The 14,155-nt window shown below is 50.7% G+C and overlaps 4 protein-coding genes across 4 annotated transcripts; 2 read left to right on the top strand and 2 right to left on the bottom strand.

The window, feature by feature from the left end:
- Nucleotides 1-79: 79 nt before the first annotated feature.
- On the bottom strand, nt 80-2,781 carry BDW74DRAFT_52050 (putative disulfide isomerase). Its single transcript, XM_073733037.1, has 3 exons — nt 2,309-2,781; nt 2,170-2,251; nt 80-2,120 (listed from the first exon to the last, which is right to left on the bottom strand). The coding sequence occupies exons 1-3, from the start codon at nt 2,521-2,523 to the stop codon at nt 219-221; spliced, it is 2,199 nt and encodes a 732-aa protein (XP_073589179.1). The 5' UTR covers nt 2,524-2,781; the 3' UTR covers nt 80-218.
- A 69-nt stretch (nt 2,782-2,850) lies between these two features.
- BDW74DRAFT_145082 (complex I NDUFA5 subunit family protein) lies at nt 2,851-4,072 on the top strand. Its single transcript, XM_073723154.1, has 3 exons — nt 2,851-3,544; nt 3,597-3,701; nt 3,762-4,072. Exons 1-3 carry the CDS (start codon nt 2,997-2,999, stop codon nt 3,826-3,828), a joined length of 720 nt encoding a protein of 239 aa, XP_073589178.1. The 5' UTR covers nt 2,851-2,996; the 3' UTR covers nt 3,829-4,072.
- Nucleotides 4,073-4,247: 175 nt separating this feature from the next.
- On the top strand, nt 4,248-7,638 carry BDW74DRAFT_145081 (coatomer subunit beta'). Its single transcript, XM_073723153.1, has 6 exons — nt 4,248-4,481; nt 4,597-4,659; nt 4,710-4,731; nt 4,786-4,817; nt 4,876-6,144; nt 6,200-7,638. The coding sequence occupies exons 1-6, from the start codon at nt 4,464-4,466 to the stop codon at nt 7,361-7,363; spliced, it is 2,568 nt and encodes an 855-aa protein (XP_073589177.1). The 5' UTR covers nt 4,248-4,463; the 3' UTR covers nt 7,364-7,638.
- An 11-nt stretch (nt 7,639-7,649) lies between these two features.
- On the bottom strand, nt 7,650-13,564 carry BDW74DRAFT_52028 (uncharacterized protein). Its single transcript, XM_073733036.1, has 2 exons — nt 12,410-13,564; nt 7,650-12,357 (listed from the first exon to the last, which is right to left on the bottom strand). The coding sequence occupies exons 1-2, from the start codon at nt 13,374-13,376 to the stop codon at nt 7,883-7,885; spliced, it is 5,442 nt and encodes a 1,813-aa protein (XP_073589176.1). The 5' UTR covers nt 13,377-13,564; the 3' UTR covers nt 7,650-7,882.
- Between the last annotated feature and the right edge of the window lie 591 nt (nt 13,565-14,155).

Genomic DNA, 14,155 nt, shown 5'->3' with positions numbered 1-14,155 from the left:
TATAAGCACGTGATCCTTAGTTGACTGACAGGATGCCCTATCTATCAACTTTTGATGGAGGATATCACTACGAACAGAATAATAGTCAAGATTTTTGGCTGTCATTCAATAAAAGACTAATTTTATTCAAATATTATCAAGAAAAACAAAAGTAGAAGAAAAGAAAACCTAAATATAGGGTACTCAAAGTAACGTAACTGTACAATCTTTACATTCCATCAGTCCACCTTGCCGGTTGAGCCCCCGTTGAGAAGCCCTTCCTTGCCGTCGAGCTGGAGAAAGCCGCCAGCATTGCCAGCAATGCCGAGGATACCGCCACGGACTCCGCGCTTGAGCGCTCTGCCCCGGGCAACATATGTCACACTGGCAATTGAGACGATAAGGAGGATAACGAAGAGGATCGGATGACCCGTGATGAAAGCGTGAGACACGAAGAAGATAGACTCGAAAGTGCCGATTGTGGACTTGGGCGTTATTTTGGGAGGGTTGGCGATGACGAGAGGAATGGTTTCGAGAATGGAGGTTCGAGAAGCCATGATAGACGCGCCGCTGGAAGCAGTATCCCAGTAACGCCGGTTGTCTTGGTCGTTGATGATAACACGCTCGCCCTTGCCCACGTCAATGCCGTAGGTTGTCCTCAGCCAGCGCTCCCAAAAGTCACCATCAACCCACGCGAACCTCACCTGCTTCTTGTCGTCCTCACGAATGGAGACGTGCATATTCTTGGCTGCGCGCAACGCACGTTGGTCATTGCGATCCTCTGCCTCCTCGATTCGGAGCTGTTTAGCGTCTCGGAGCTCTTGCCGCTCCAACTTGAACAGCTGCACTTGCTTGTCCATCCACTCGAGAGCAGCGTTCTTCAGCTCGCGCTTCGATTCCACAAACTCATTGGCACGGCTGCGACTCAGGATACCAAGTACGACGAACTTGCCAGCCATAAGATCTCGGGCATTCGATGCCGTGAGCTCGGGGACAATCGGAAGCCAAACGGTCTGCATCCAATTCAGAATTTGTCGGATATCCCTCATATCTTTCGGGGCGATGGGATTGTAGTAGTTCGCACGTCCACTTCGCGAGACAAGAAGGCGAGGCCAGGTGGAGATGCCAAACCTCTCGGCAAGGGCAGCGCTGTCTGTTTTGACCAATTTCGCGTGTCCGATCAGGGGAAGGGTAAGCCGTTCCAGGGCCTCAAAATCTTCGGAAACGGTTGCATGGTCATAAAAGTACAAAAAGATCACCTCTTCTGTCTCTTCCAAGGCCTTGAAAGATTCGGCATCAACATCCTGAATGCCATTCCGGATAGCAACAGCCCTCTGAGCGTAGCTGACCAAGTCGCCAAGGCCCCGAAGACCGTCGTATTCCACCTTTTCTGTACCGCGGAAGAAGTACATGGTGGGGAACGCGGTAACGTGGGCATCTTTGCAGAGCCTGCGTTCGACTTCACAGTTCACTTCGCCTATGTTGAGGGTGTGTTGCATTTCCTTCGCCATTTGCGCCCAGTTAGGAGCCAACGCCTGGCAGTGGTGGCACCAAGGCGCGTAGAACTTGATGAACCAAGGTTCGTCTGACGGTGTGACAAGTTTCTGAAAGCTCTCCGCGGTGAGAGGAACGGATATTCCCTGGGGGTTCACTGGCGCTTTCGCCTTGGGTTTCTGCTTCGGGGTAGAGTCTCTTTCGGAGGCAGGGTTCTCAGCAGCTTCCTGAGCAGCCTGTTGAGCAGCCTTCTCATTGTGCTTTTCACCGGCCTTGGCGCCTGCCTCAGGGTCCTTGTCCTTGGAAGCAGCGGCTTCAGGCTCTGCCTTCGTGTCCACTCCCTTATCCCCTGGTGCTGGCAGTTTGAGACCCTTCGCCGGACGGGACCCTGGTTGGATAGCTTCTAGCTTCTCCTCAATATATTCGCTGAAAGCTTCCATGGTTTTCTTTCCTTCATATTGTTCGACCTGCTTTCCGTCATGGTAGAATGAAAAAGTTGGAAAGTAGCCGACCTCTAGCTTCTTGCATAGATCACCATACGCCAGACAGTTCATTGCAGCGAAGTGGAAGTTGTAAAAGCCCTCAAATGAGTTCAGAGATCGAGTTTCGGATTGTTTCGTGGAGGCTGCGGAGAGCGGATTGGAGGTCTATGCTCTGTTAGATCTAAACACAAAGACACAATCAAGTGATTCTCACATAGTAAAACTCGTACAAAGTCTGCCACGTGGGCGCAACCGCCTTACAGTGAGGGCATGCCGGAGAGTACTGCTTAATGAACCTATACAAAAGTTAGGTTATAGATTGCACAAGGAGAGTCTGGAAGCCGGCAACGCACCAATAGCCACTCTTGACCGTTTCCTCAAAGTTATCAGGAGTCAGCTCCTTCATAGGCGGAACCTCGAATCCATTGAAGATGGTGGACGTAGACGACTCGCTCCGGTCGGTCCTTTTCACGAGGCGTGGGTTCGCGTTGATCTGATCAGAGGGAGCGGCAAAAGTTGGTAGTGCGAACAGCGAAAGTAACAACCAAGTCAAGAAAGACGTGCGCATTTTGGCGAGAAATCAAGGCTCAAGGCCTTTGTGTTGTCTGATGAAAACGAGAGTCCGAATCAGGGGACGCAGTTCGTATCAGGTCAAAGGTGGCACATTGGGGAGACAAAGGCGGGTTGATTGGGAGGGATGCGCCGTACACCACAACAGCGAGAACTTATGGTGAATAATACAAAGAACTGAAGTTTTCGAGATATATACGGAGTCACCCCCACGCCCTCAGACGAAAGACTGAAAAGAATGTCTGGAATGAACGAGGGTAAGGCTGATCTCCTTTCCTTTGATGGGATCCAGACGAAGTGGCTGTGGCTGCCTTAGGCTCTGGAACGCTAGTTTCTCCGCCTCCCGAATCCCGATGGCACCTCAACCTTGTACCGGTTAACGACGTACCCTATCCCGTGCGCAAGAGAGACCCTCGTTCGGCTTCCCTTAGGGTCAATTCCTTCTCTGTTCCTTCTACGTCTAAGATCATAATGCGATCTACCCTCCGGCTGCTGGCCAGCGTCAAACCGGCCCGGTACTTGGAGCCTTTCGCTCCGACCGGTTTGGCTGGTCTGAACACACACCCAAGCCCTCGTCCCACCTTGATCTACCTCTACACATCTACGCTGGAGAAACTGAAGGCCTTCCCTGAATCTTCAGCCTACCGCCAATCCACCGAGGCATTGACCCGCCACCGACTGCAGATCGTCGAGTCTACGAAGCCGGCTGGATACGAAGCTTGGTTGGAGCGCGTGAAGAAGGCCGTCGCGGCCGAACCCGAGCGATTTGCATCGCTTCGTCAGGCCGATGGATCTTACGCTGGAATCCAGCGCGCCGACAATAGCGACAACCCTCGCGGAGAGGAATGGGACGGAGAAAAGTTGGAACCAACCACAGAGGGTCCTGCTCGTACGCCGGACCAGCAGGCCCGTTGGGAGAAGGATCTTGAGGAGGGTATATCCTCTGCCGCGGAGTCCGACTCGGACTTCCACACCCTGCAGATGAAATGGGAGAATGAACCTGCCCTTGACGCTGACCAGTATGTTGACCTGATTTGTCCTAGTTGTGCACACACTGACAAAGTGCTGTAGAATCGCCGAACTCGAGCAGCAGATCGGAGCTGGCCTCATTGAAGAAGTTATCCAAGTGGCCGAGGGTGAGATGAAACTGGTGGATGAGCTGTACAGGTCCAAGTCGTAAGTTTCCCAATAGCTTACCCGTCCCAGGACCCTCCGATTTGACTGACATCCTCGCAGGTGGGAGGAGCTCGAAGAGAAGCCTAAGCCTGGACAGTGGACTTACTTCGAACGCAAAACGGAATAGAGGGACTTTGCTACGGAATGATTGTTAGAACCCCAAATTACTTGTACTTATTAGCCAACGGTGTCCTTCGGTTGGACTCGCATGCGACAATTATATTGTATGGTCACTTAGATTCTCTATTCCATTCTAATTCGTGTTTGCTGTTATCCAGTCCACGGGTTGCTCAGCCTTTACTTTCCCATAAGTTGCACGAGAGCTAGCGTTCTGCAATTGACTTTTCGCTTCACATATGAGGCGACTATCGGAGCAAGGGCCATTGGATCAACATCAATAAACGCGAGTCTTCATAGTTCTGGCAGCTGTTTGCTATACACATAAGTGCTGGAGTCATAGTAGAAGACCAGAACCGTAGGCGGTGAGAGGAGCATCGCTAGGCCACTGGGGAAGGTCGAGCTGGCGGGATTATTGCCGTCTCCTTGTGGACACATCGCTGAAGTCCGGTTCACGTTCTACAAGGCCATTGCTTGAGGCTGCTCTATTTTGTGCTTATACCTTGCCGTCGAACTCGACTTCCATCGGAAATCATTTGAAATTCCGGGCTGGGCTGCTGAAACGGCTCGTGGCCTGGTTCCCCTCCCCAATCGATCACCTCCGACGCCGCACATAGTCGCGATTCCCCTTTCTCCCCACACAACATGAGGTTGGATATAAAGGTACGGCATATGACTCGGATAGCATGCTTGCATGGGATGGAAAAATTGACTATCCATCTTCCGCGCATATTTCCTGTAATGGGGAAAGCTTGCTAACCAGGGGAACTGAATACAGAGACAACTCTTTGCTCGCTCGGAGCGAGTAAAGGGCATTGACTTCCACCCGACAGAGCCATGGGTAAGTTCTCATGAGAAAACTCATGCTTGCAGTAACTAACTATAGTATAGATTCTGACAACATTATATAGCGGTGCGTGGTTCATCGCAGCATAGTATGTGGATGTATATACTAACCCGTCTGCAGGTCACGTATACATCTGGTCTTATGAAACTCAGGTGAGTCTGCTACTCCAGATCTGCCCTTGGCTCAGAGACTGATCAATGTATTTTCTAGTCAATCATCAAAACTTTTGAACTCACCGATGTTCCCGTTCGAGCTGGGCGATTCATCGCTCGCAAGAACTGGATTGTCTGTGGTTCGGACGACTTCCAACTTCGCATCTACAATTACAACACTTCAGAGAAGATTGCTTCATTTGAGGCGCATCCAGATTACATCCGCTCCATCGCAGTTCACCCAACGCAGCCGTTCGTGCTTACCGCTTCTGATGACATGACCATTAAGTTGTGGGACTGGGAGAAGGGATGGAAGTGCGTGCAGGTGTACGAGGGTCACAGCCATTATGTTATGGGACTCGCCATTAACCCTAAGGATACAAACACATTTGCGTCGGCTTGTCTGGACCGGACCGTCAAGATCTGGAGTTTGGGTTCCCCGCACGCCAATTTCACCCTCGAGGCCCACGAAACGAAGGGCGTCAACCATGTCGACTATTATCCGCAGGCCGACAAGCCCTATCTCCTCACAACTTCCGATGATAAGACTGTGAAGGTTTGGGATTACACGACAAAGGCTCTCATTGCGACTTTGGAAGGACACACGAGTAATGTCTCTTTCGCCTGTTACCACCCCGAATTGCCAGTTATTATTTCTGGATCTGAGGATGGAACGATCAAGATATGGCACGCCAACACATACAGACTGGAGCAATCCCTGAGTTATGGCCTCGAAAGAGCTTGGTGTGTCTCATACCAACGGGGCAGGCAAGGTGTTGCACTTGGTTTTGATGATGGTGCTGTGGTGGTGAAGATGGGTAGGGAAGAACCAGCGGTCTCCATGGATGGTTCAGGAAAGATCGTGTGGGCGCGGCATAATGAGGTCGTTTCCACTGTCATCAAGGGTGGCGATGCCAGTGTCAAGGATGGAGCGCCGATCTCCCTTCCAACCAAGGATCTCGGCTCATGTGAAGTGTATCCTCAAACCCTGTCACATTCGCCCAATGGGCGCTTTGTTTCCGTCTGTGGAGATGGCGAATACATTATCTACACTGCTCTTGCGTGGAGAAACAAGGCTTTCGGGCAAGCTCTAGACTTTGCCTGGGGCTCAAAAGACAACAGCAACGACTACGCCATTCGAGAGTCGGGTACTAGTGTCAAAATCTTCAAGAACTTCAAGGAAGTGAGCGGCGGCCTCGATGTTGGCTTCCAAGCTGAAGGTCTCACCGGAGGTGTTCTGCTCGGTGTTCGAGGACAGGGAGGGATTGGTATGTTTGACTGGGAAACTGGAAACCTAGTCCGACGTATCGAGGTTGAGCCACGGAATGTAAGTGGAATGGAGTCCTCTTACACAAAATTTGTCAGCTAATTTCTCTGGTTAGGTCTACTGGTCGGAATCCGGGGAGTTAGTCACTCTTGCTTGTGATGACACATTCTACGTTCTACGATTTTCCCGCGAAAACTACGTCAATGGACTGAATGCGGGCGAGGCTGATGAGGACGGCGTTGAGTCGGCATTCGAAGTTGTCACCGATGTCAATGAGTCTGTCAGGACAGGCCAATGGGTTGGGGACTGCTTCATCTACACGAACTCTACGAACCGCCTAAACTACCTTGTCGGAGATCAAACGTACACAGTTTCACACTTTGATCAGCCGATGTACGTGTTGGGATATCTGCCCCGTGATGGTCGCGTTTACGTTGCCGACAAGGATGTCAACGCGGTATCATTTGCCCTTTCTCTCAGCATGGTTGAATATCAGACTGTCGTGCTGCGAGGGGATATGGAGCTTGCGGCGGAGCTGCTTCAGGATATCCCGCAGGATCAGATGAACAAAGTGGCGCGGTTCCTCGAGGGTCAGGGCTACAAGGAGATGGCTTTGGAAGTTGCGACTGACCAGGAGCATCGTTTCGAGCTCGCCCTCGCTCTTAACAACCTCGACATTGCCCTTGAAATTGCCCGCGAAGCAAATGCAGAACACAAGTGGAAGATTGTTGGTGATGCTGCCTTGTCAGGATGGAATCTGTCCTTGGCACAGGAATGCTTCATCAACGCCAAAGATGTCGGCTCCCTCCTGCTCTTGCATACTGCTAGCGGCAACAAAGAAGGCCTCCGAGAGCTTGCCACGCAAGCATCGGGTGCCGGTCTGCACAATGTTGCGTTCTCTACATTCTGGTCCCTCGGGGATGTTGATGGGTGTATTGATCTCCTTGTTCGAACCAACCGCTTAGCAGAATCCGTCCTCTTTGCACAAACTTACAAGCCCTCCCGAGCACCCGAGCTTGTCGTCAAGTGGAAGGAATCCTTGGAACAAAACGGAAAGGCCAAGATCTCTCGGCTCATTGGTGTTCCGCCCGGTGCGACGGATGTGCCAGCGGACGATGAATTGTTCCCCGAGTGGGATGAATATATTCGTCTCGAGAAGGAGGGCGTTGTTGCTGAGCCACCCTCGTCAGGTTCCTTGATCGATGTTGATGGAGAGGATGCTGAGCCCGAGCCCGAGCCTGAGACGAACGGTTCGCAGGAGGTAGAAGCGGAGGCATGAGCATGAATATGTTACCCGGGTAAGACTTAATGTGGGCACAATTTTTCCATGGTCCTGTAGTGCCAGCCGGATTACAGAGAGCTTCAAGGAGACGAGGTATTTACAACGTGGCATTTTTGAATTGTTAATACTCAGCTATAAAATTCGCTTCGGGGAGCGCTTGTTTTCTGTATCGGATATCTGGTTGTTTTTAGCTTCTTCTCCTTACTATTATATCTATTTGTCTTAAATTAGACTCCTTGTGTGCTACTCAAAACGTGCCTGCTTACCCAGTGCCGGTGCAACTCTTCTGACAACCTAGCTCTAGGGTCGTTTCCAGCTTGCATCCCCCTGACTCCTGGCCTTCAGCCATGTGGCCGACCACGGACGGTTGATGCCTGCTCATGATGAGTAAGAAAGCTTCCGTTGCACGGGACATTTCATTCTTATATTCCTAAAACCGCACCACTTTAGAGACATGCATTGACCGCCAGGGTTTTCGATGCGCCCCTATCAGCAATCCGAGCACTAGATGTCGGATCAAGGTTGCTCTAAAAAAGCATGCCGTCCAGAGAGGTATCGTTGTAACAGGTCCAGGACACGCTTACTTTGAAACTCGTTGGCTGTGGCTGCCTGGAAAACTGCATCTGTGACGAGGGCCTCATCCCCTTGACCAAGCAAGAGGGAAAGCGCATCACCCCTTCCGTTTCGGGCAGCCGCGATGAGTACCATCTCGGTAATTGGGACGTCGAAGCCAAATCGGTCCAGGAGAAAGGATAAAGTCTCGGACGTTCCCCATTTGTTTCCTGCTGCCGCACATACAATGTCTTCTGAAATAGCGCCTTCCTTTCGGCCTTGCTGCTCGAGAAGAAAGACCATCGCCTCCTTTCCATCCACATATGCCGCTGCCTCGAGAGCTCTTTCAAGTGTCCGCATCGCCATTCGCCTTTTATTCAAGAGAAACCTCAACACATCTTTGCCATGTAGGCAGTTTGTTGCCGCTGCTAAGACGACATCATCGGTAATTACCACCTGATTGCCATAGGTGAGAAAAAGCAAGGAAACAAGTCTCAAGTCGAACAATTGACAGATCGTGGCTACTGCTTCTTGTTGTACATGCACCTGAATTCCCTCAGAGCTGAGCAGCATTATCAACGTCTCGTTCGCATTTGCTGCTGCAGCTACCCTGGCTAGGTCTGGGGTTATCTGGAGCGTGGCTCCTGCGCAGTGCTCTAGAAGCAGCTTGATAATACCCCTGCCACTTTCATGGTTCGCCATGGCCGTCTTGATCACTTTGACGGTGAGGAAATTCTGCCGGCAACGACCAAGAAGCAATTGCATCAGATCCTTCCCATTCCGATGATTCATTGCGGCTGTGTTGATGACCCTTTCGGATACAAGAAGAGTGTTCCCTTCCCAATCTAAGAGCACTTCCATCACGTCGCTACCCTGATATTCGTTTGCCGCAGCCTCTACGAACATGGCCTCCGAAAGCTGGACGAGACCTTGAAACCTATGCAGAAGTAACAATATCACATTCCTGGCATCGACTTCGTTACTTACCGCGAGTTGGATGACCTCTTCGGCCGGCTGGTTTATCTCGTACTTGTCGAGCATCATGGCAATTGTTACTGCCTTAGAGTGCCTATAGGCAATGGTGGTATCCGGCGAAGCACCCTCAAACATCGTTACTAGGTCTTCTTCGGCAAATATACGGGATGAAACGCCGATGCGGCTGCGAAGTAGTGCGATCATGTCCAGGTCACCCGCAAAGACGTCGAATACTGCAGCAATTGCTTCATGGTCTAATTGAACACTGCGATCGTACCTGCGGAGAAGCGCCCACATGACATCTTTGCTGTACAAAAAGTTCTGGGATGCAGCATAAACCAGTGACTTGGAAAGTTCCATCGCCGGGAGCTGGTCAACTACTTCAGCATCGAAAAGACGACAAATCATAGCGACCATCTCCGGGTTGAACGGCGCAGAGCCAGCCTGCCGGATGATTGCGCTGATCACGTCTTTTCCGTATTGCTTATTGAGATAAACAGCATTTACCAGATCCGCAGTCATTTTCAACCCGTTCTGCTTCCGTGACAAGACCTCAACAATCTCAGAGTCGAATAGTTTGCAAATCATGTTGACCAGACCAGGCGTCATGGGTGACCCGCCGAATTGCTGCAGCAGTGCCATCATTATCTCCTTCCGCTCCTCGTTCATGTGGATACTTGCCACCAGGTCATATGTGGCATGGATATTTTTCTGGTGGTAAAATAACATGTGCACAACCTCGTTGTCGAAACTTTGGCAGATCAAAGATATCTCTAGTTCGCCGAGTCTCGCTAGCCGAGGATGAGATAGTACTGCTATCATCACAGATCGAGCATCCTCCTTCCCTGCTATTGCCTTGATGATCTTGGTCGATATTCGAACAGGATTGGACCTATCTAGCAATTTCCGAACAATATTTGGACCGAAGTGTGTGCACGTTGCAAGGGTAATTTCATCCCAGTCCCGTATTTGGCAACGGTCAAGCAAAACACCCATCACTTCTACGCTTTTCTTATTGAAAGACGTAGACATGATATTCACCCCTGTCAGAACCAACTGGACCTTCTGTCCGTCCAAAAATTGGTTGATGACTCGAGAGCTAACACGGCCGCATATATCGTCCATGATGTCCTGGCTTGACATCCCCTGCGCATCACACCGATCGAAAAGGATGCTCAACACTGCGTCAGCCTCGATACTGTTGCGCAAAGCGGCAAGTATCAAGCCTGCTGTCAGAGGAAGTTTGCCTGTGCTCTGGTTCAAGAAGAGCTGGACGACGCTCGGCTCAAGATTTGCACATAAATCCTCCACGATATCGTCACGCAGTCGCAATTCTGGACCGAACCTGTTCAGTAACTCTGTCATAATGGCTGTTCCGCTCTCACGGTTTTTTACTGCAGCCCTAATCACCGGCTCGGTGATTTGGGGCGCGCTCAGGCGAGGTGCTGTTCTCAACAGCTTTCGGAATCGGACGTAAATCGCCTTTGGCGCGACCATTTTTTGCAGTTCTTTGGTAACTGGCAGCTCCCATGCCTGGTCTAGTAACATGGACATTATAGCTCCGCCACGAGAACGATTGCTAGCAGCAGCGATGAAAACCGACTCATCTATCTGGACTTTATGGTTGAGAAGAAGAGTCACCATCTGCTCTCCATAATCCTCATTCATTGCTGCTGCTTCAGCAACCCGTTCAGATATTTCAACATGTTCAGCTTTCCTCTTCAGAAGCAAACTCATCACCTCAATGTGCCCGGTTTCTGCGGCTACTTGTAAAGGCGTTCTATTATGACTGTCGGCAAAGCTGGAATCTTCATACTGTGGCTGATACTTGAGCCCTTTGCCGACTGCACGATTATGCCGCATCTCTTCGAATACAAAGTCGACCAATTCGTTGATACCGAAGAGGGCTGCGACGTGCAAGACAGAAAAGCCCTTGGGATCGCTGGGCAAATTCAAAGCGGACTCGAGTTCCCTGACCCATTTATCTCTTTCGCTTGACTTTGCTCCAAAGAACCTCTCATGTTGTCGCAGGACGTGGAATTCCGAGGAAGCATGATGAGCGTGAACGCCCCAGTATTTGCCGGCATATAGGAGGAACTCGATATTGGCAAGGGGCTTTCGTGCTTCATTTGTGGGCGAAGCCTCATAATTCTTCATCCAGATATCGAGACAACGGTAGGCGAGTGCCGCATGTGCCTTCGCATCGTCTACAAGATGTTGATTGTCTTCTCCCCTGCGAAGCAAGAAATCCTTCACGGACTTGTGTAGTAGGCGGACGACACCATCTTGCACGACCACCATCAAGCGGCACAATTCGATATCCTCGCATGTGAAGATCAAACGGCTCTCTTCATCCTCGTTTGGATACAGGTTGCAAGCTACCGACAACTCAGCCACACTTAAGGGCTGCTGAGCAATGGCCACAACACTCATCATCTGCAGGAGCATGTGGTTGTCCTCGCCACTATGAGTCAATGCCGTGTCCAAGAGGTTGCGGTAAAGAGAGTCCAATCCTCGGGGCATCCTCTGCAGGGTCTTGACGGCATCTCTAGATCTGACGGATGCCAACTCAGTGCATGCTATTCCAACCCAAAGAAAGGTTCCTTCCGCCTTGTCTTCAAGAATTTCAGATACCTCTGTCGCGATCTTTTCTGAGTATCCGTTCTTCTCACTCAGCTCGCTGACCTTCGACTTGATTAGAAGGTTGAGGTCCGTGGCAACTTGCGGATACTTTGATAAATTTTGATGGTTGAAGTGGTTCAAATAGCGTCCAATCTCCGGATATGGTCGACTGGTGAGAAGTATATGGAGACCAAGATGGTTTCCTAAGTCAGGAGTCTTGAATGCCTGGTTTATCTGCGCCAACAGCATTTCTTGTGACTCTCGCTCGCACTCATCGATGGCGTCAATGATGCAGTACTTATCCCCACTGGCCGCATCTCTCCCTATGTTCATCAATACTGACCACAACGCATCGAACGAAGTAAAAAGAGCGCCTTTCCTTTCCAAGTATTTGGAGAATAAAGTATCGATCAGCTCAGGCCTTGCCTTAATAAGCTGGTACAAAAGACCTCGAAGGATTGAAACAGCCGTGCGTCGATTCGCCGAACTCGAGTCACAAAAGAAGTATGTCAGAGTCTTTGCGTTGTCGAAGTATGGCTTTTTTGGCAGCTCCTCGGCCATTGTGACAACGATTGTGGACTTTCCCGTTCCTGGGTTACCATAGAGCCAGAAGATATTGGATCTGACGTCGGTATGGCCGCTGATGAATCCTAAGCTGCTTTTAGGGACGCCACTATCAAAGCCGAGCCATTTTTGCAGCGCGTTGGTGTCAAGAATCCATCTACAGGTGTCCGGCGCACGATCTCCTCGTCGGCGCTTCAATGCGTTCTTGTCTTCCTCGGGGTCTGAGAGAAATAGGCTTGCCAAACACGCTTTCTTCTCTACGGTCATTTCACCTTTATCTACTCACTTAGTTAGCGCGTTATTTTGATGACAACTCATGGTGCGACTTACTCAGATTGCTGATATAATTTACGGTCCTGGGCTTTAGTGTCGACAGCAACACCTTGGAATATGCGGAAGCCGTCAGTGCAGCATATCCCTGCCAATTCTTATTCTTATGCGAGTCGGAATAGTCACAGATACCACGAACTACCAAGCAGGGGATCTGGTTCATGAGACCGGCCGCCTCCATCTCGAAACATATAACTCCGAGCTCCCGAGCCAGACGGTCTCGCGTCTCGGAGTCCTTTATCACTTTGTCTCCCGACGCAATCAAACCGTAATGAACGTGAGGTTCCATGGACATTCGAGGTTTGCGCAGCACCGCATGCCTGGGATCGCAGTGCATACACGCATAATCGTCTGAGCCCACATCAGAATGATGAGGGTACTCTGGCTTGAACAAAATATCCTTCTCAGAGCCAGGACACCCAAAGTCCTCTTTCAGCTGTGGGTGCTGGTTTAGCACCGTCTGAACATGAGAATAAATGTGCCCGTCTTCAGAATCAACCATAGTCGCCTGCAACAGAGACATATGCGTCAGGAGCAGCTGCGGTGGATGATTCAGGCTCCCTGTCTGCTGAAACCCGCCGCCCTGCAACGCCTTCCCAAGATCATACTGTACAACGCCACTGTACACACCCGTCGGCCTGCTTACAACCACATCGCCCAAGCGGATATCGTTGCTCTCACTCGGCGCGCCACCACCAATCCCAACCATCAACCCAAACTTGGTCTGCGGGAACGTAGAAACCATTTGAGCTACCACCGTAGCCGCCGAAACCGTCCCGTAGATGCCGGACGGCAGGCAAGCGATCACAACGTTATGGCCTGCGACTGACCCCAGCGCGTATGCGTTATGGTCTGTCTCAGGATATGGCAGCTGCGGGTGTGTCTCATCCAGCATTGCCATCGCGGCTGTCATTTCGAGCGGGAGGGCACAGACCCATCCCACTGTGTAATCGTCGTGCGAGCGCATGGTTTCGAGCGCATGGGAACATTCCTCTTCTTATTTGTTCGTTTGCTGGGTGTCTTGATTTAAAAGATTCATCCTGTCGATGTCGAAAGCGAGATGTCAGTCATTTGATGCTCATGGTCGTGTTCGTTTTAGCCCCATGGCTGAGAAGCCCGGGCAGTGCACGGCGAGGCTGATGACCACGACGTATATCGTTATCCGGGGCGGCTGCTCTTGATTGGCGCTGGAGCCAAGGCTAAGGTTAGTGGTCAGTGGAATGGGTACTCGTATTATACTTTTAGTGACCTAGTAAAGTCAAGTGCTCTGTAGCTAAAGCTGAACGGTTCGTAGATTTAGTACCCGTGTCATCAAAAGTGCAAAGAGTAGGTATCTCTCACCCAATCCGGCCTTAAGGGGCCAGACCGCAATTTACGGGATGCAATGCTGATTTGAATGATATAAACAATTCATTGTTGGTCTATGAACCGGCCATTTCAGAGAACACCCATACATTTCGCAAATTGCTTGAACCCTCCTAGTGCGCTTGAAAGCCCGCCTGGGGAAATCGAAACAGGAAAAAAAAAAAAAAAGGCAACGAGGGATGAAAAGGAGAAGCGACCGCAGGAAACAGGGTAGGAACAGAGAAACCATGCTCTGGATAAATATGGACCATCCCATCCGTTGAAATGTAATGATTCGGCTCCGCATAGCGCACACATGGAGGCCTTGCTCGGAGCGAATGTGTGATTCGGTTAAGACCAGGTTGAAGGGATCAGACCAGCAGATCGAAGGAAAGAAGGCAC

The sequence above is a fragment of the Aspergillus multicolor genome (genome assembly GCF_047715735.1).
Source record: "Aspergillus multicolor strain CBS 133.54 unplaced genomic scaffold BDW74scaffold_2, whole genome shotgun sequence".
Taxonomy (NCBI): domain Eukaryota; kingdom Fungi; phylum Ascomycota; class Eurotiomycetes; order Eurotiales; family Aspergillaceae; genus Aspergillus; species Aspergillus multicolor.
This window is presented reverse-complemented; position numbering and strand designations above follow the sequence as displayed.